Source organism: Vigna angularis, chromosome 1 (assembly GCF_016808095.1).
Source record: "Vigna angularis cultivar LongXiaoDou No.4 chromosome 1, ASM1680809v1, whole genome shotgun sequence".
Classification (NCBI taxonomy): Eukaryota; Viridiplantae; Streptophyta; class Magnoliopsida; order Fabales; family Fabaceae; genus Vigna; species Vigna angularis.
In genome coordinates, this window is record NC_068970.1 from 14,963,209 (window position 1) to 14,984,704 (window position 21,496).

Here is a 21,496-nt window from a genome sequence, read left to right on the forward strand (position 1 = left end):
CAGATTCTCATTGGTTAACATCCAAACAATATCCAGATGTCGGTTCTTAATGTCACTGTATCTTTCTCTTTCCTCACTCAAACAAAAAATCGCACTATGCTGAAGAAGCCACGCTTTCAGAAAAAAAAAAGAAGCAAAAAAAGTAACAAACAACATAACTCGGAGGAGCTAGCACGGAGATACTTAAGCGTGACTTATTAGCAGCTTTATTTTAATTTACTAATAGAAAAAAGTAAAATTAATCGTAAATTATTTGTAATTATAAAATGCCAATGGATGAGGTCCACGTAGCAGTAACGGCGAAGACAGGACCAACCAAACCAAACGCCACGCCTCCACTTTTGAAAGCAATCCATGCCGTTGCGAGTTACAAGTTGCAACACCCGTCACTCGAAATCCTCGTGGCCTTCAATAGTGAAACGGCGCCGTTTCTAGCAAGTGATTTTGTTACTGTGTGTCATCAGCTTTTAGATCACCTGGGAAGAAAACCAAAACCGAGAAAGGCTGTTGCTGCCAATTTCACGTTTTAATTCTCTCAATTAAAGCCCCATTTCCTGAATCGACGAGTTTCTCGTGACCCTCCTCTCGTCATCATCGTCTTCCTCGTGCCCTAATCGATTCTCTCGTCGTGGGTGCTGATCCTATTGGGCTGTGAAATACTGTCATCGACTGTGATCAATCATTCATAAACCAAAAACAAGAAATCCTTTTTTGAGTGCCAGATAAATTAGTTTTTCTTTTTCATTTTCCGATGACGTATTACGATAATGATGGTGGTCGGAGAGAGGAGGTGGTGTTGGATGTTACCTACACAATCCGACCCGATGATGGTAATGGGGACTATGTGAAATTGAGGGCCGATCCCGACGACGTTTCTCCACTGGGTGCGGCAGTGGAGCCTTCTGTGCCGACGATAAGAGCCACCGTGTTGTATTGGGTGAAATTGGTATTGTTGTTTTTATGCCTGGGGTTTTTGGCTGTCGTTGCTCTGGTCTGGATTGGACCCTATTGCATGGACAAGGTTTGTTCTTTTTTCCCCCACTCGCTGCTATTGGATTTGAGGATTGGTGTTCCCTTGTAAAGTTTTGATTTTGATAATGGAATAGCTGAATTCCACCCTTTTTGCTCCATAGTGTAGAATAATTGTGTTTTGCATTTTTTATGTTGTCTCTAACATGAAACATAGATTAAAATTATGTGATTCTAATGGATGATTTAATTTGTTCTTGGCAGGGGGTTATTCCGATATTAAATTGGGAGACAGAGACTTTCAGTACTCCAATATTAACTGTTTTGGTGTTTGCCTCCGTGGCAATATTCCCAACCCTACTCTTGCCGTCTACACCTTCCATGTGGGTGGCTGGAATGACTTTTGGTTATGGCTTTGGGTTCTTGCTAATTATATCTGCAGCAGCTATTGGTGTATCACTCCCTTTTATCATTGGCAAAACCTTCCACCATAAAATTGAGGTACATGCTTTGTCTTGAATAAGAGTTGGTTTGTTTGCAGGTTTTTCCTCACCTTTACTAATGTGGATTCAATGTTTTGTATATCTATACAGGGATGGTTGGAGAAGTATCCAAAGAAGGCTTCTATTCTAAGGTCTGCTGGTGGAGGGAACTGGTGTCATCAGTTCCGGGCTGTTGCCTTAATCAGAATTTCCCCATTCCCATACTTAATCTTCAACTATTGTGCTGTGGCAACAAATGTTAAGTATGGGCCTTATATAGTTGGATCCTTGGTAGGAATGGTGCCGGAAATATTTGTTGCAATCTACACGTAGGGTTTCTTTCTGTTTCCCTCATCACATTTTTAAGCTATACTAAGAAACTGTATGTGTTTTGCTTCGTTATATGCGTGCTTTGGTTGATTACTTCCTGAATATCTAATGTTTGCATTTGAAATTTGCCATGTGTACCTAAAGTACTGAAGCGTAAGGTGACCACTTTTTTCTCACTTTTGAATAACTCTGGCTCTTGCTTGATTATGTTTAGAACAATATGGTTGTTTCTGCAAAACACATAGTCCATCTGGTATAAATTGCTTGGCTCTGATGTATAGTTTGAATTTTCAATAACTGACACGATCAAGAGTCCTGCAAACCTTTCATCTTGCATTACCTTGTTTTCTGTTTCCCCTTGTTGCGATATGTTTCTTTCATGAGTATTCATTCATTATGGAATAGTTCTAAGACTGATTTGGTGAACGGATGAATCTTCAATATATTGATGAGACTGAGATATGCCTTTAGAGTTTCCCTTTTTTGTATGAGGGGTAATCGCTCTTGCCTGTGTTTTTTAAATTTCTGGTTGTATTTTGTAGTTTAACTTCTCTACGTATGCTTCCAACCAAACTTGGGGATTCTTTTATGGCCATCAGATTTTGTACCAGTCATTTTTTTATAAAAAAGCAAACTCATATTGTGTCCTCACGTTTTGACATTCCTTGAATTTGGCCATGTGATTAGACAATTATTAATTTATCTATGATGTAGATTTTTATTTTTATGGGAGAAGTGTAGTATTTAATTAATTCGTTTCCCTTGTTAGATCTTAATTAGGAATGCAATTAATCACACAAGTTTTATATCACAAACCGGTCTATGACTTATATAGAAGTAAGATATTGATCTGTTTACATGCATGACCTATGTATGTGGCTTCTTAAATGCATCAATACTGGCCTATTGTCTGCTAAATTATCATGGTTGCGTATTTATTGAACTAATTTCCACATAAATGCCTGATTGCATCGTGCATAGCTAGGGGATCTCCGAAAACCAACCTGTTCCACAAACCAAAACTTAAAGTTATGAATTATACTTGGCTGTTCATTGCTGTTTTGTCACCTATACTATCATAGTTTGTGTCGCTCTTGATCGAAAACGGGCAACCTTAACTTCAATGCCATCAATTCAGCATGCAGAGTTGTTATTGAATGTCAATGGGATTTTTTTTTGTTTTGTCATCAAGTTGATTTGGTATGGTAAGGAAAACAAATGTTAGTGCAACAAAGATTGTTTGATGGTCACTGGCCAAAATACCTAAGCTCTGTCAGGACAGGATTAGACAAAGTTGAGAAAAGGTCTAGGAATTAGGGTTTGATATTTACCTATGGTTTTTCATCTACAAGTTATATGTAACTGTAAGCCTCTGGTTGAGGCTTTTAGATTGCTCTGACCTTGTACTAGGGCCTTCTCCCTTCCTAACTGTTACTTACGCTAAATAAACTTGTGTTCTTATGGATAAAAGGCTTTCACCATTATGTTGTTTTCTGCTTTGAGAATGTATCTTTACTTGGTCAGTAGAAACACTGTTGGTTCAAATTTACCCGTTTCAAAATAAGTTGGTTGGTTATGAAAATTGAAACTTCATTTCAAGGTATCTTGGATGCTCTGAAACTCATTGTTTACTTGGCTATTATTCTGCAGTGGAATTTTGATTCGTACATTGGCTGATGCTTCACATGAAAAACATTCTCTGTCTGCCCCACAAATTATTCTCAATGTTGCCGGCTTCTGCATAACTGTAGCGACAACCATCTTTATCACAGCTTTTGCCAGGAGACGGCTTGATGAGTTACAGAAGGAGGAGGAGACATTGTTACAATAGTTATCCACAACTTTTGGTCTGGTTTGTATGTTTCCTTATATGAAACAGTTCCTACCATAAATCTGGGAAGGGAGAGGCTTTATAAGGAGACATTATCCATTGGAAGAGTTGACCGTCAAATGTATTATATAACTAGTGGGGAAGGGTTGACCAACAGGCTGACATGACCAACACCTCTTTTAGCGCACCATTTCCGTGTTCCTTATACGGTTTACAGAAATTTTCTTTGTTAGTTCTTCTACCTCATTTATCATTTTGTATACCACTCCAATTCCCGATTTATAAATCATTTATTTCAATTCGCCAATATTCGTTTGTGTAAATCCAATGCCTCAATGTTCGTGGACTTCCCATGTTTTTTGCATTCATTTATCTTTCCCAGTTTCACGTTAATAGGGTGGATGAAAATATTTATTAATCTATTTGGATCCTTTAAATTTTTAATTAAAAGTCTGATCAAATCTAATTTATTTGATAGGAATTCAAACCTTTTATTAGATATTATTATACGAATTGACATCACTTCACCAAATAAGGAAAATTAAATTTGTATTTTTTTTAAAAGTTTTCAAAACTGCATTTTTGTAGAATAAATTTAAAAATATAAGTTTTGAAAACATTTTTAAATGGTAAATTTAAGAAATATTGAATTGTGAAAACAATATTGGATTAGTTTTAATTTGTTTGGTATTGATAATAGGGTCTGATTCAATTTTATAATTTTGTAATTGATGAATTGAATGAATTTACACAACTATAATTCTTAAACATAGTCGGAAATACAAAATTTCCACAACTATAATAAATAATTAAAAAAATTGAAGGATTGATTATGCTTTGAGGTAAAGTGATGAAATTATCAAGAACACAACTAAATTTCGTACGATTGTAGGGCATGGTCTAACTCATGGCCTAAAATGTGGGTAATGAGGAATTTGAAATTTAACCTGTGGGTAAATAGAAAGTGGAGGGTTGCTTTTAGTATGTTTGCAACCATTGAAACTTGCAAACAATAATTCTCTAGCACCACAAGTATAATTTGAACGAGGAATTAGATTTTGCTTTTGCTTGAGTGAGTTATGCAATTCATGTAGAGGAAATTTATTCCAGTATGATTAAAAAGTGTTTGTGATAGATTGAAGAGAAAAGTAACTGGTGGTGGTGTTTTTCAAACATTAACAGGGATTAAAGAAGTGCAAAGTCACCTGAATTATCCAGTAAAGCATCCTCTTCAACTTGGATAGTTGTTGTGAGGTCAAGAACCCACTTCCCTTAAAACTTACATTACCAAATTTCAGCAAACTCTTGTTTGTTTCAATGATCCAAAATCGTGAATTTAGTGCGTAAGAAAATGTAAAGAAAAAACGTGAAAAACAAAAAGAACGATTAAAAAAATATTAATTACATTTTAAGAAATGAAAAGAAAAGTAATATATAATATTTTTCTTCTTAGTACTTTCATATCACTCAAGAGTTAAAGTCAAACACAATTTAAATATTCTTTTTATCTTTTCAAAATATTTTATAAAAATAAAATCTTAATGAAGGTTTACACCAAACATAATCGATAGTGTATATAAATATAATATAATTTTTAAAAATATAACTATTATCCTTTTAAATATTATTATAAAACGATAAGATTAATATTATTAATAATTTAAATTTTAATATTATATAATATAATTTATTTTAATATATTATTATTTAAAAGATAACTGTTTTATATTTTATAAAATTATAACAATTTTAATTTTCAAAAATATGTTTTTATATTAAATTAATTTTAAATATATTAACATATAGTTAAAGTTATTCCATCACATTATATTAAGTATAAACTTTCCCCTTATTCTCTTTTAATTTAAAATATTTAATTTTTACTTTTTTTTTGTCATCTCTTAATACAAACCAAGTTTTAGAAAGAAAACAAATACATAAAATTAAATTTTAGAAACATGTAAAATGAAAAAAAAAATCATAATTAATATATATATATATATATATATATATATATATATATATATATTATACAAGGACTAAACATATAATTTAATAATATTAGATAAAACTTTAACTCATGGTTGTGAAAACCAGAATCTTTCAAACACATTACCTTTTAGTTTTGTATTTAAAATTCATAGTATAACAACAATATTGTAGCTCATTTATAATTACTTTAATTCAATGTTTTGTTTAGAGAACTTTATTGATGATATTATTTGTTTAAGTAACTTGATATCTCGTTTGGATAGCTTTATTGATGAAGTTACTTGTTTAAGTAACTTGAGTCTTAGCTCGTAAAGCTTTTTTTTTAAGATGTTTGTTTGTTGAAGCAACCTGATGTCTTTACTGGAAGACCTTTTGATAATGTTACTTGTTGAAGTAACTCAATGCTTCACCTAGAAAGCTTTATTGATGATGTTACTTGTTTAAGTAACTCGATGCATCACCTAAATGACTTTATAAATGATGTTACATTTTTAACTTAGTGTATTGCCTTGAGGGTTTTATTGATGATGTTACTAGTTTAAGTAACTCAGTGCCTTGCTTAAAGGGCTTTACTGATGATGTTACTCTTTTAAGTAACTTGGTGCCTTATCCGGAGGGTATATTTGATGATGTTTGCTTGTTGAAGCAACTCAGTGCCTCGCTTGGATAACTTTTTGATAATGTTACTTGTTAAAATAACTTGGTGTCTCGCTTGGAAGGCTTTATTGATAATGTTAGTTGTTAAAGCAACTCAATGCCTCGCTTGGAGGCTTTATGATAATGTTCCTTGTTGAAGCAACTCGGTGTCTCGCCTAGAGTGCTTTATTGATAAGGTTTCTTGTTAAAGCAACTCAGTGCCTTGCTTAGAGGGCTTTATTGATGATGGTATTTGTTTAAGTAACTCAGTTTCTTGCTTGGAGGATTTTATTTATAAGGTTGCTTGTTGAAGCAACTATGGTGCCTCGCCTAGAGAACGTTATTGATATGATTGCTTGTTCAAACAATTTGATGCCTCGCTTGGAGGGCTTTATTGATAAGGTTGCTTATTAAATAAACACGGTGCCTCTCCTCAAGCTTTATTAATACGATTGCTTGTTTAAGCAACTTAGGTCCTCGCCTGAAAAGCTATATTGATAAGGTTAAAAGACAAGAATATAAGAAAATGAGGATTTTTATTAGGAAATAAGGTGTGTCTCATTAAAACCTTGTACGATAAAACCCAACTTAAGGATAAAATCTTGACAAAGGAAAATGAGTACACACATCCTCAAAATTCATCTTTAAGAAGAAAAAAAGGTGGACACATCTTTGAAATGTTTAACTTGTACAAGGTATGAGATTAAGATCGACTTGAAAATGTTGGCCAACATGATTACATTGCTCCCCTAAGTTTGGCTCTACCTATAGCGAGGCAAGTTACTTTATTAGTGTCTGCTTAGGTGGGGTGTTGGTGCTGGTGCTAGCTGGATTAGCTAAGGGTGCATACGGTGCCATCCTTAGGTTAAGGGTGTAACAAGTCCTTGCCTTTCTCAGGTCTATCTTGATGGTGATGATTGTTGAATAGTCCTCGACTGGGAATTTTATTACCATATGCAAGGCGGACACAACGACACCGAGCTTGTCCAAAGTTCTTAACCCGAATAAGATGTATAGGAGGTGCATGCATCCATAATGAGATATAATCTTTGGTATGAACCCATTCTCCTACGAAACCGATCAGAGGTTGTGGATAGGGTTAAATTAGGTTGGTGGGGACGTCCAACTTCTTGAAGGCGTGTCAGAACAGGATGTTGGTTGAACTCCCTTAATCTATGAGGATCTTATGGACTCGCCATTTGGCAATGGTTGTCATGATGACTACTGGGTTGTCATGATCTGGGTCATCTAATCATAAGTCCTCATTGGAAAGGTTATAGGAGGTAAATGTTGTGACGAGAACTAGCTTACCGAGTTGATGCTCCCCTGGTATCTTTTTTGTGCTGCTTGGGAGCTTTCTCCTTTGGTGAAACCTCTAGTGGTCATATGAATGCTACCCCTTGCTTGGGTGGGGTTTGGTTGGATGGTCTGACTCTAAATGACTAGTTGCACAAGAGCAAGTTGTTGATTTTAGACAGGCTCGGGCCCTAGGATTTTGAGGACCATGTTGGGTTGGTTTGGTTATCCTTGACCAAGTCCTGCAAAACCACCTCATCCTTTACCTCGACCTCGACCTCGAAAGTCTTCGCGTCCTCTACCTCGACCATCATTTTCCTACTGAATGAAATGAGCCAAGGGATCAAATTGAATCATTTCTTTGATGAGATCCTTTAGCTGGTGGCATTCCTTTGTGGTGTATTATATGCTCTGGTGGTAGGAACACTTTTTGGTAGGGTCGATCTTGGGGGGAGACAGTCGGGGCTCGAGGAGCTGAAGGAGCTCCAAGTTGCACGCTTATTTGAGTATGATGTTCTTGTTAGCGTTCAAAGGAGTGTATCGGTGGTATAAGACTATAGTTCAATCATTATTCTTTATGTTCTCCCCTCTTGTTGGGACGTTGAGCTTCTTTGTCCTTTTTAACTTGTTTGCTTCAATAGTCATGTACATGGCCACCTATTCTCTAATATCATCTATGTTGTTTAGTCTCTTCGTAAAGAGAGAGTTTGAGAAGGGTATGTGTTGTAGACCATATATCAATGAGTGCATAATCACAAATGAAGTGAGGTCCCAAATTGTTGTCATTGTCGTGGTGAATCTCTTCATGAAGTGTCTAAGGGTTTCGTTTGCTCCTTGCTTTATGTATTTTAGGGTTGTTAATGTGGTAGGCACTGCCTTACAATCAGTAAATTGGGCTATGAACATGGTGCTTAATGCTTCAAAGGAATCCATGTAATATGGGTAACATGTACTACCAGTCTAGGGTCTGACCATCCAAGGTGGTTGGAAACAACTTGCAAAAAACTCTTTCATCTTGAGTATGAATAGTGACTTGGATCAGATAAGCCTTTAGATGTGTGGCCAGGTCGGTTGTCCCGTCATATTTTTTAACATTGATGAGGATTCCTTTGGGAATGTGGGCACAAGTCACCTTTGTCGTGAAAGGATGAAAGTTCTTGATGTGGTCAGTCTTGTCCCAAAATTTTTGGGTGTGTACCCATGGAATCTTGGCGTGGGTTGTGATGTCTATGCCTATCTGATCCTGTTCTGAGTGGTGGAAACATCTGTGAGTTTATCCTGTTTTACATCGGATTAACTTGTTCTGGTCTCTTTGAGTTTTACGTCGACGGGATTGGTCAGGACTTTCATGCAAACCTCACTATGTTGGTGGTATGCACTTTGTTCAAGAATTACTTGCACCTTCTTCTTGGGAGTTAGGTCGAGGTTGGGGAGGTGATTTCTCATTCTTCAGGTTAATTAGTTTTTGCTGGAGTTTTTGAAGATCCCTTTAATGTTGAGCACATAAGGTTGCAAGCTCGACATCATAGTGTCTACACTATTCTTCGATTTGTTGAGTTAGTGTTTGCATTTGATATGTAAGGGTTGTCAATGGGTTGTATTCCATATCGTTGGAAAGTTGGGCTTGACTTCTAGTGGTGACCATGAGAAGGTGAGGCTAGGGGAAAGTTTTATCGAGACCCTACGATGGGTGCCAAATGTTCTTACTGGGGTCCTAGGCGTGGTCCCATGAATATGTGGCGTGATTTAAGTGGGTTTGAAGTCTCTGACGTGTACTCTTAAGGGTTGAAACATGAGAGAAGATTGAACTACAAAAGATTCTTCAACACTCAAGTCAGTAAGAGAGTTTTATGATTTATGATAATAAAATAGTGAGTATAAGTGTGATTATTAGAGTGATTACATATTTCCTAGAGAATACTAGTTATATTTATAAGATTAACATGAGTTGTGGATTTATGTTGTGATATTAAATAATATCATTGAAATAATACTTACCTCAAATAAATAATAATAACAAAATGATACCTTAGGTAAATAATAACAATAATATAAAACTTATGAGATTAACTATGATTGTGTAAATATGTTAATATTCACTCAATAAATACATTTTGGACAATTCCAAGATGAAGAGATTTAACGAGTCTCATTGAACCTTGTTCTTTAATATATATATATATATATATATATATATATATAACCTAGATACACTTCTTAACAACCATAATCATTACTATAACCAAACCAATAAACACCAAAATTAAACATACATTTAATTATAAAGAATACTAGTAAAATTAAGAGTATACATTTTTAACAAAAATGAAAAAAATATAAATCGTATCATTTTCTATTTAGTTAAAGAAATTAAACATATATAATTGGTAAAAACAAAAATAATTTTTTTTTTCATAAATGGATCTTAAACCAATCATGTATTCATTCTTTGTTTTGTGAATATTAGTTTCATTGTATATATAAAGATTTTATTATGAGTAGAAATTGAATATATATTAAGAAATTTACAAAAATTTAAACACTTTCCTTAACTAATTGAACTAGACATGCTTGATTATTGAGGTATGTAAATATAGACATGCTTAATTATTAAAGTATGTAAACAGGGATATAAGAATAACTTAATAGTTTAGAAGAGAAGGAAAGAGAGATTATGGTTCAACTTTTTTTTTTTATTTTGAAGATATAAGGTTAGTTTCATAGATTTGAAAAAAAAAATATATGTTGTGAATTCAACTTTTTGATTAACAAATATTAAAAAAAATTAATATTCCATAAAATATTATATTTTAAAATTACTTTTTTATACTACTTTTTAATTTTTTTAAAGAACATATTAATGCATTTTAATATTTAAATAATATATTACTATATTATAATTATTTAAAATAATATACCTTATATCTATAAAATTATTAATATTTAAAAATACGATGTCGCAATAAGTTTACTCAAAACATAACTGTTCATTGGATTCTCATATGGTCCTTAGTTGGATATGGGAGTCAATATTAGTACAAGGTGTGGGACCCAACTCTTCACTATTGCGACAAGACAAGAGAAACATCCACCTGCAACAATGCAATAGTTTAACTTTATTTTTATTAAATATAAAAAGTTCAATAAACAACGCAGAGTTATTTGTTTAAGATAATTAAAAACTACAATTAATGTAAATTTAATTTTTTATTTTAAATATATTCAAATAAATTAAAAATGCTCAACATTTATTCAAATAGTATGCTCTTTAAATAATTTGTTCAGTTAAATTTATTCTAGAGATTAAAATTATTAAATATTTACACTTAGTTAAAAACAATTCTAAAGCATTTTCAAATATATTAAAATATTTATATTCAAGCATCCATTTAGTTTATTAGATCTTATATACAAATATAGTTATTGGTTTAGTATCTTTAATTTATACCTTAATAAAAATAATGTTTATCAAATTCAATTTATAATTTATCTTTAATTATCTTATATTTATCTTTTTTGTTTAAATTTGAACGATTACGATATTTAAACTAAATAAAAAAGTATAAATGTCAACTTATTAAAATAATTAAAGAAAGATACCTCTGTATTTTAAAAGTAAATGAAATTTAAGTATTTAACATGTAAGTAGATACACGTATAATTAGTAAAGAAATATTCTAATTATATAGAAAAGCACAGTGTTAATAGAAATTGACATAGAAAAAAAAACAGAAACGGGCGGGCGCCGAAATTACAGAATCTGTCGTGAACAGGATCATCTCATCCCAAATCTTGAAAATTAAACTAATCCTACTCATCAAAACATAATGTCACCCTAGAAGTTACACACCATAGACAAAAAAATAAAATTCCCCATCTTCTATAGTTTTATTCGTCTCATATGGATAAAATATTACGATAATTCCACCAACTTCTTACCCTTCAAATTTCTGGCACAAGTCATAAATCTGTAATTTAAGAACCATCCTCAATACATTCAAATTTTATATGCTATTCACACCTACCACACTTCGACAAATTTCGGTACCCGTATAAGAGAATATATGTAACTATAATTTCTCATAAATAAAAATATTATTTTATAAACATAAATTAATTAAAACAAAAATTTATAAACAGTTTTTTTTTTTCAATTTTGAAGATTTTATATAAGTAGAATTGATATTAAATTCTTCTAAACGAGTATTTTATAACGAAAATTGAAAAATTAATTAAATAAATGAAAAAGCTGCACGGGGTTCTGTGCTTTGTCTCCCGCTGCCACCTTCCAAGTAAAGAATGGTAGTAGTACATTCCTCTTCACCTAGCACTAAAATATTTCTTTTTAAAAACATAATTAATTAAAATTAAAATTAAAAATGGTATGGTAGGACTACTTTCCTCTCCTTCACCATGCACTAAATATATTTCCCTTTAAAAACATAAATAATTAAAAATAAAATAAATTATAATTTTTTAATTACAGTTTAAGCCAAAACCCCTCATAAACAGAAGCCAGCCAGTTCTCTCTCACTGTTACTGAGCTATCTCTCTGTGAGCTCAAAAGAAACGGATTCTTCGTTGTTGGGATTAGATTCGGAGCTCCGAACCCGCATTGCACTCAGTTCACCTACTAAACGACACCGTAGAGAAACAGATAGTGTCAGTGTGTGTGAAAGAGGTAATGTCGATGACGATGGTGATGGAGGAAGACGAAGACGCAGAAATAGAGCACGTTTTCGTTGCTCATGAAATCGATCTCGATTACGAGTTCGACGCTGCTCGGTTCTTCGATTTCACTCGACCGGAGACTCCAGCGGAAGCTCTCCAAGCTGAGCTTTGGTTTCAAACTGCTGCTAGTTACCCTCCTTTGCGTTAGTATCCTTCTCTTTCTAACACGCATGTCAAATATTTACATGAAGCGTTTCGTTTCCACATTTTTCGTTTGCCACATTCTGCCAAATTGTTTTCTATATTCGTTTTTTCTTTTTATTTTCGTTCTTTTCGGTCTACACCCTCTTTTCTGCTGTTCTTGCTGAAATTACGCAATCTGTGTTGTTGTTTCTTGGCTTCAGCGTTTGTTAGAAGGCTGGTTGTGAGAGAGGATTTGTTCTTGGACGACGTTAGCGATTCGCCAAAATCCGAAGGCCTGGACTGCACGAGTAATGTTGATGATGAAAAATCCAGTGTTCCGTTACAGACGGGAATTTTGGACACGGCTTTTGAAGATAATGGTATGCCTCAACCATTTTACTTTCTTTAATGCCGTTTACTTGTTCTACTGACTTTTCTCTATCTTTATGCAACTCTCATTCTCACTGAAAGTTGTCCAAAACGACGTCGCAATCAACTTGCTTTTGTATATTTGTATATTCTACTAGTCTTCCCAGTGTTTCCTTTTGCCTGATGAATTTTTCAATTTCTATTATTATTTACACCTTAGGTGATCCGATTAAGAAGTAATTAGTTGTTACACTGATATTTTGTTTACTACAGCTTCAACATTGGGGAATAATCATTTATCTTCATGAAACTCTCTTGTCAAACTAGCAAAAATAATTTATGATTTCTCTTAAATAAATTGGACCGAACACACTATGTAGTTTATGTATTGTTTTTGTTAATGTGAATAAAAAAGAATGGAAATTGGGAAGCTTAGTTTTCTGGCCCTGGGATGTTCTGTATTTAGATCCGCCTTTGTTGGGTAGGGTGTCTCTGTTGGTAATCATGTGGACCTATGTGCATTAAAATGTTCCGTGTTCTATCTGCTAGTTGAAGTGGAACCATTGAAAGTCATTGTTGTTGAATGTGAACATATTTTCCACCGCCTGCTACTCAGCAGAAAGTAAAATTTTACCAGGCTTGTTTTGTACAAGCCTTAGCGTAATTTTTAAATTATCACACTCTTGTTGAGGTCCTTCTCAAATAACTGCAACAGTGACCTGTATGCAGTAGATATCTCTATTCCGCTCGAAGTGGTAAGTTGAAAACTCTTATATGTAATGGGCTTATACAGAGATACACTTGTTACATTCAAGCTTTCTGCGCTCATTACTTTCTCTTGACTTGTTGGTGATGCCATCTTCTGTAACTGTTAGGACCAAAAGCACTTAGTGGAAATATGTCTCATTTATTGGTTGGAATTCTACAAAATGACAGTACAAGACCACTACAAGAACCTTCAGGTAGCAATCTGATACAATACCATCATCCAGATGCTAACGTATGAGGGCTGTAAATCTGCTCAGGGGCTTAGCATCTTATAATCCTTCTTAATATGTGAATAAAAGTATCATCAATTGATTAGTTTCACGAATGCAGCTTTGGAGTTACCAGTTTCTTTCTAGAAATTAAATATACAATCTCAGGTGCTAATGATATTCTTTGACATATAATCCTGATTTATGTTGCAAGTGTCTCTTGTGCTATGGTTATTCTTGGTATGACTGTGATTTAATTTTTTCTAAGGATTAACTCTCCCCAAAGCTTAAGGTGGAGACAATGTGTGATCTCACCTTACCTTATTTAGTTATGAAAAATGATGGGGAAGGGATCAAGTTCCATACCACATAGTCATTTAGGCTTAACTATGTCAATAACCACTCTCCCAAAAGTTTAAGTTGTTAGATGGAAGTACTTGAGGGGTGTTATATCTTTAACACAATTATTTTTTCCGAGCTTTTGATGTTTACGATATCGTTTTTGCAATTCTCGCTCATTTTCTCTATATATCTTCCTTTTCCCTCTTTCATCCGTTCCAACTTATTCTTATTCTGCTTTGAAATTGCATTTGTGTATTTTTCTAGGACTTACATTTGGCAGTAAGACAATCACCAACAATTTGAATTCTAAGGCTAAGTCTACCGTGTCAAAGAGTTCAACACTAATGAAACCTACCACCAGTCAATTGGCCAAGCAAAATCTCCCTGCTAAAAATGTTGGTTCAAGGTGAATATTAGAATAAATTTCCATTTTTCATATTTAAAGCGACATGGTTTTTTCTTTGGGCGTGAGGAATAGAATGGCCATTTGTTTTGAATGTACCATTCCATTGAGCGGGCATTTTATTCTCAATGAAGTCATATTGTTTAATAAGTATAGCTGTGGGAGTATTATTACTGTATATCTTTGATTTTTTTTTTTCTGAAAAAAACAACAGATAACCCTATACGTGCAACTCTTCCATTCTCAGATTTCAAAAGCTACTATTACAGAATGAACAAAATTTATCTATCTCTTCTGGGGTAGAAAGTCAAGCTTCCAAGAGGCAGAAACTAGAGGGCGGTCTCTTGTGTAAGGTCTGCAAGTTGCTCTATTCTTTCTTTATATTTAAAGAAACTGCCTTAAGATCTGTCTATGTGATCATAAATAGATGTATACCAGAAATTGATCATAAAGATGACTGTATAATACTGTGAAATTTTACGCAGTTTCTAGAAAGTGGCAAATGGTTCATCTTGAGAAACTTTTCCTAACCTTGTTACATTTGGATTGGATGTATCAAATTTCTCTAAGGAACTTAAGTGCTTGGTTGATATTTTTCATGGGTAGCGGTCAAATGCATTAAAAGAAATACATTTTTAGGGTGTGTTTGTGAGTTGGGTTTTGGAGAAGGGAAGGGAGAACAAACTTCTCATTTCTAATAAATATTCTCTATTTTGAATTTTTTTTAAATGAAAGAAACGAAATTATAGATTAACATAAACTTAATGTCATAATCTTTTTGTTTATTTTTGTATATTACTTAACTTAATTTAAAAATAAAAAATGTACTCCCTCTTTCCTTTACCTCCAAAATGCACTTTCAAACATGCTCTTAGTCTTCAAGGTTTGGGTGGCTGTCGGAAGTACTTAAAATGTGGAGCACGAACTCGAATGCTGGTTAAGTAATGTTGACATCACATTTATTTTAGACAGGGTGCTTAAAATGCTTTCTGTTTTGTCTCTGTGACAGGTTCCAGATGTGAAGCCTCAAACCAATTTTTTCCACAAGACTCGAATGAGGGTATGAATCCTGATGCAGAATTGTTGAATCTTCCCTTGGTAAATGTAGATTATTAAAAAATTGTCAAGTATCCTCTTCATATGATTTACACGGTACTCGTGTTTTTATCCTTAATACGTTATTCCTTATTTGATTTTTCAAAACGAAAAAAGAAGTAATAAAAGTTTTTTTTTTTTTGTTAATTCAATGCCTGTTGTTGAGTGGAAATTTGTTAATGGCTAAAGGTATCCTCTTTTAAGTACCTACCTAAACTGCAAATGGCAAGAGTATGAATTTTTTATATCTTTGAGGAATATGATCTTGTTTCTTAAGGGGGCAGGAAAAGGTTCATGTGATATACTCTACCCATTTGTATGTTCGTGTAGGATGTCATGGTTGAACAAAACTCTGGATGTTCGAAGCTGAGGCTTACTATTCCAAGGGAGCCTGACCTTAGAACAGCACAGAGAGCACATAGGATGAGGTTTGTGATTGTGAATGTGTGAAGTTCACTGAAATTTGGATGATGAATGTTCTTCTTTAAGACAGTAGACATTAAGAAATAAATGCGTTCTGCAGACCTAAAAATGTTGCCGAGGCAGAGCGAGTAACAGTTGCAGCTCCCAGATTCAAAGCTCGCCCATTAAATAGAAAAGTTAGTTCTTGTATAAGTATAATTTCTTTTGTTTGATTAATTTGGTGCATTGTTCTCATCATCTTCTCTAAATTATGTTCACAATCTAGATTCTTGAGGCTCCTTCATTGCCACCTCCCAAAAGGAGCACTCCACGGTTGCCTGAATTTCAAGTAAGCTCGAGTTCTGATATTTAATTTCTCTATTCATCCATATTTATCACCATACTATTATTATAAAAGGAAAAGTACTGAACAAATAGTCAGGAAAATGATTTTGTTTCTACTTATTTATCTTTAAGTTCAGGTTTTCTGTATTTACTTCTCAGGAATTTCACTTGAAAACTTCGGAGAGGGCAATCCAACACACATCTGCTACGTCATCTTCACTTCACTGCTATGATTCTGATAAGGTTAATTTAATCTTTTTCATACAATTTTAAATATTAACAATTATTATGTATTTTTTTATTGTTGATATGCGTTTTTTTTGTTTCATTTTCCTGTTGCACGATAGATATGATTAGCCTGTCTGAAACCAAAGTTATCTGGTTGCAGGGTTGGGATAAACATACTACTGTTTCTTTAGAAAATAGAATCAAGGATTTAAGAAGGTAATAAATTTGATGATAGTGATAATGCTCTTTCAAACTTTGACTGTTCATTAAACAGTTGTACTAACTACAAAATACTCTCTGTCCATAGACCTACCGCAGGAGGTGCACCAACGTATGATGGATTGGGGTTTACACACATTTTTAAAGCTCGGCCACTTAATAAGAAGGTAATGAGACGTCAATAATAAATTTGGATAAGGTATATGATAGTAACTTGCTAGCAAAGAATAAAATGTGAACCACATCATTATATTTTCTGGTGGCATGGTGAGATATTATTTTAAATTTTTTCATTATGATTTAAAAACTTTTCCATTTGAAATAGTTTATACAATCTATATGCTTCAATGATGAAAATATAACAAAACTTGCACAGACGGTAGTATTTTTACTGCATGAAACAAAGTATTTATCTCCTTCATAGTAGTATCGGGCAACATTAAATCATAGATATCTCATCACCATCAAGCTGTTATATAAAACACAACTCATATTAAAGCCGGGTCTAACTTAAATATCATTTATAAAACGAAGTTTTTCCTGAATTACCTTGACTATGATATACATTTTGGCTTATAGATGCATGTAGCTACTAATACTGACTTCTTTCTCAAACTCTGCGTCTGGGCCTCAGTATTCGTTAAGCTATATAAACATAATTAAGCACGTAATTTGATAATAAATGGAGCACTATTCTTTTACCATCCATTTTAGTTAAGATGAAGCTGCAAGTGAAAAACACCTTCTATAATTTTGCTGGATTCAATAGTATCTTTCCGTTTCAATCGTCGTTCTTCTATATTTTTACTTCAAATTTTCTTTCAAACTCTAATTTAAGCAAGTCTTCAGAAGAAAGGCGATTCTTTTTTTAAAGAGAGTTCAGGATTTACATGACATTGTTTCAGATAGTATCAGGATAACTTTCCAGGGGAAAATTTTGTACACAATCCTAAAGGAAATATAAGTAAAACTGGTGAATGAAACTATTATAAGATAAGTAGATAACTCTATTTAGTTCATCTTATTTTCTTTTCTTTATTATGTATGAGAACAATCTTAGTTCTGAAAGATGCCCACATAAGTCCGAAGTTCAGATTCTTTTGTTCCCCCTGTTGTCTGTAATTTTGTCTTTTAATTTCATCTTTCATTCTTCCAATGTCTGACTACAGATAACTCGAAGTAAAGGGGATGGTGTTTTCCGTAAATGCAGACAGGAAACAACAGTCCCAATGGTATGGCATAGTGCTTATTGATTTTTTCTTCCCATGATATTTTTTTTTTCAGAGTAGAAAATTTAATAATTGCACCTTGCTTCAATTCATACAGGAATTTGATTTACAGTCTGAAAAGGAGGTTCAGCAAGATCCGCCTATTGAACTCTTCAGCAAGGTGATTTTTCTTTTCGTTTTTAATTTATATTTCGGGCTTCCTTTTTTGCTTGGTGTGCTTTCTTGAGTTAATTCTCGAGCCTTCTAGAATGTAACTTTGCCACTTGAAATTTCATATGGTTTTGTTGTTAACCATAAGATATTTTTTATAACGATTTCAATCTTTCAACTTTCTTGAAATGTTAGCTGTCTCTGACGTCTGAGTGCCAGCCAAATAATGGATCTCATTTCAAACTGCCTCAGCATTCCGGGATGTGTAGAAAGGTTTATCCTCTACATTCCTTTCTTTTTATAGTTTATCCTACAATTTTGAATGGCACGTAAATGTTCTTGGATTACTTTTCGTGTTGGCATTATATTGAGTCATTTGTTTCTTGGTGCAAGGACTCAAGAAAATATATTAAATTCTTTTGGTCCAGACCAAGAGGTAATAATATATTGAGAATGTGTATGAAGAACACGACTTCTGTTAACATTTGCTTTTCCTATAAATTTCTAATTTTTAAATATTTGAATGTGATATTTCTATCTTTAGTGATTCACTATTAGTGACAAATTTAATCATCTAGCTGAGCTTAGACACGTCTTGCAGGAGAAGACTTTTATGTTTGGGGCAAATCAAACCTCTCGAGGGAATGGCGGTTGCATCAATCTGATGGGTGAAAGGAGGTATGCGCTGTTGACACCACTCTTCATGTTTAATACGATTGTTAAATCAGAACTCAACTTTAATTGATTGCTTTTATATATATATGTGTGTGTTCAACATCGAACTGAAATATTCCAGGAGCTTGGGAATTCGGTGACTATAAACTAGGGAAAAAGTGCAACCTGCTTAGTTATGGGCATCGAACTAGAATTTTTGCTGACATGAGATTGACTGTACATAGTTGAATCTGACCGCGGATGATCGGTGTATATTTTTTTTCTGTACACAGAATCTTACATTTTTTTTTCTAGGTGCACAGCTTGTATCTTCTATAACTGCCCTTGATCATAATTCAAAAAGTATATCATTAAAGGAGAGAGTGTTGCAGTCTCTTAAGCTTGTTTATTTTCGCTTTTCATAACATTCATTCTGGAATGGTATATGTATCTGTTCCGAGTTCGGCCATGCCCAATAGGCTGTTTTGTTAAGCTTCATAGCATCAAAATCTTGGGACTGCCACCTATCTCAGTTTGGAAATGGATCCTCTGCCTCAAAATCTTGGAACTGCCACCTTTCACATTTCTTGGTCATTTCTCATTTTGAAACCTACCTTTTGTATTTCGAAAAGTTCAGGACGAGAGGTGGCCGAAGACATATATGTAAGAGGTGGGATGAAACTTCCAATAAAGCGTTACTATCTAATCTCGACCTAAAAGGAGCTAATATTTGTTGGTCCTCTATTCGGTAAAGGACCTAAGAGGCCCACCATTTCACATCAATTAATTAGTATATCCGTTGGTAGACTTTGAATATAATTAAATGTGACTAACACAGTTGGTCAATAACTTGGCTTGATACAAGGAACAGATGCCATGTTCACCATTTGGATTTTCAAACTAAACTACCTTTTAGTTTTGCCATTCAGGTCATTGGAATTATACAAGGATTAAAAGTCTTTTCCTCCTAGAAATGGCTGTTACATTCTTATGTCTGTTGTAAATGCTGAAAATTTATTGTTCATTATTAGGAAAGTTGTAATTTCTCTTTTTATTATGTTCTCTACACTCCAATTCCTGTGAGGAGTAGCGGAAATGCTATTTTACTTAATTTTACTTAAATTATTTTAATTTTAATTTTTAAGAAATATTAAAATGTTTTTTTTATCCAGTTATGTTTTGAATATATTAAAAAATAGCATTATTTTTAATTATAATATTCCGTGAAATGACCCCGGAAAAATATATTCGTATTCAAATACGAACAAAGAAATTGTTTATTCTCAATTTCAATAAAAAAGGTTGCTATGGTTGTTAGATATTCTTGCCGTGTTCTCTCGGGATCTTTTAGGAACTGATTGGGTGACTTAAAGACTGTAGACCAATTTATCTGCATCGAAGAGTTCATATGGTTTGATAACTTTCTGTGGAAGGAAAGTTTTAGAGCACTCATGTTTTTATTATTCCTCTATTTTCTCTTTGCACTCTCGTAATTTTTAACCTCGCCCCCTTCTCTCTCGCACTCAAAATTCCAATGCATGATTTAATTTCCAAATGGCAGGCGCCACAATATCGATGAAAAGTTTACTTGATGCCGTCGGCTGAATCCGCTTTGACCGGACTAGCTTTTTTATTGTATCACCTTATAAATAAGATTGATCAATTTATTTCGGCCACTGGCCAAAGTCTTAAGGAATTATTACAGATAAATATGTAGAGCCACAATCCATCAATTCTGACTTCTGAAGGCAGTATTCATACCTAAATTAACATTAAAAAATTGACATAAAATTGTTTTAAAAACAGTGGAAGGATTGAAGGTTGAAATTGAAGTAATTTCTTTTATTAGATACTCTGTTTCAAATGATATATATTATCTATTTAATAAAGCACTAATTTATTTGTTCTCAGAAAATGGAAACAGAAGCTTCAAATGTTACAAGTTGACTTTTTATATTTTTTTTAGTGTTATTATTTATCTAATCGATCTTTATTGGCAACCTTGATTTGTAGTTCATACATAAAAGAGCATGTATTGAAAGTGCTGACAAACAGTAACCACTCAAGGAGCCATGTTTCTATTACAATAGAAGCTGAAAAATTTAGTGGAGCAGCTTCCCCCACAACTCTCAATATTAATATACGCCCTCAAATATGTCTAGGGTCAGACTGAACCCAAAATCCTAATTGAAGATTTGAAGAAAATGTCTCATCTTCAACGTGTGTAAAAGTTGACTGAAGATAGTTCAATTATTTCTTTAAATCATTGAATGTACACCTAAGATTTTGTTATTCTCGTAATGCCCATGTATTGAAAATTAGGTAGGTATCAAAGGTGATCAATGTTTAATTATTTGCTATATTGCGTTATATTTAAAAAAAATGATTGTCGCTCTCTAGGCTTATTTATGACGAGAATATCTTATACTTTATATTATTTATCAATAAAATATTATTTCCATGTGGAATATATGATTTTCTGTTGTTTAAGAAACATTGTACTTTGTTTTCTAGAGAAAACGAGAACACGGCCCAAACGATTACGGAAATATATAATATCTATGGGAACCAAAATCTTTTAAATTCAATCTCTTTAAAAACATAAATGTTTTGTCCCTACAAATTTAAAATGAAAATGAATTGCACGTCCCACAAATAGGCGAATTGAACTATGATCACGTGCTGTATTAATT

The 21,496-nt window shown here is 33.3% G+C and overlaps 2 protein-coding genes across 7 annotated transcripts; both read left to right on the top strand.

Moving 5' to 3' along the window:
- The first annotated feature begins 290 nt into the window (after positions 1–290).
- Positions 291–3,919, top strand: LOC108323861 (uncharacterized). Its single transcript, XM_017556658.2, has 4 exons — positions 291–1,021; positions 1,234–1,470; positions 1,563–1,780; positions 3,432–3,919. Exons 1-4 carry the CDS (start codon positions 752–754, stop codon positions 3,610–3,612), a joined length of 906 nt encoding a protein of 301 aa, XP_017412147.1. The 5' UTR covers positions 291–751; the 3' UTR covers positions 3,613–3,919.
- An 8,141-nt stretch (positions 3,920–12,060) lies between these two features.
- Positions 12,061–21,206, top strand: LOC108337090 (protein TPX2). 6 transcript variants are annotated; one of them, XM_052872104.1, is made up of 18 exons: positions 12,061–12,410; positions 12,612–12,770; positions 13,635–13,721; positions 14,343–14,484; positions 14,729–14,834; positions 15,491–15,541; positions 15,907–16,004; positions 16,100–16,175; positions 16,265–16,327; positions 16,483–16,566; positions 16,712–16,767; positions 16,859–16,937; positions 17,940–18,002; positions 18,097–18,159; positions 18,345–18,422; positions 18,543–18,585; positions 18,751–18,827; positions 20,817–20,951. In XM_052872104.1, the coding sequence occupies exons 1-17, from the start codon at positions 12,221–12,223 to the stop codon at positions 18,819–18,821; spliced, it is 1,509 nt and encodes a 502-aa protein (XP_052728064.1). In that variant the 5' UTR covers positions 12,061–12,220; the 3' UTR covers positions 18,822–18,827; positions 20,817–20,951. The 6 variants fall into 6 exon arrangements, with proteins under 6 accessions (XP_052728064.1, XP_017429030.1, XP_052728062.1 ...); XM_017573541.2 differs by lacking the exon at positions 20,817–20,951 and adding an exon at positions 18,946–20,757; XM_052872102.1 differs by lacking the exon at positions 18,543–18,585 and having other exon boundaries at positions 20,817–21,206.
- Positions 21,207–21,496: the final 290 nt, after the last annotated feature.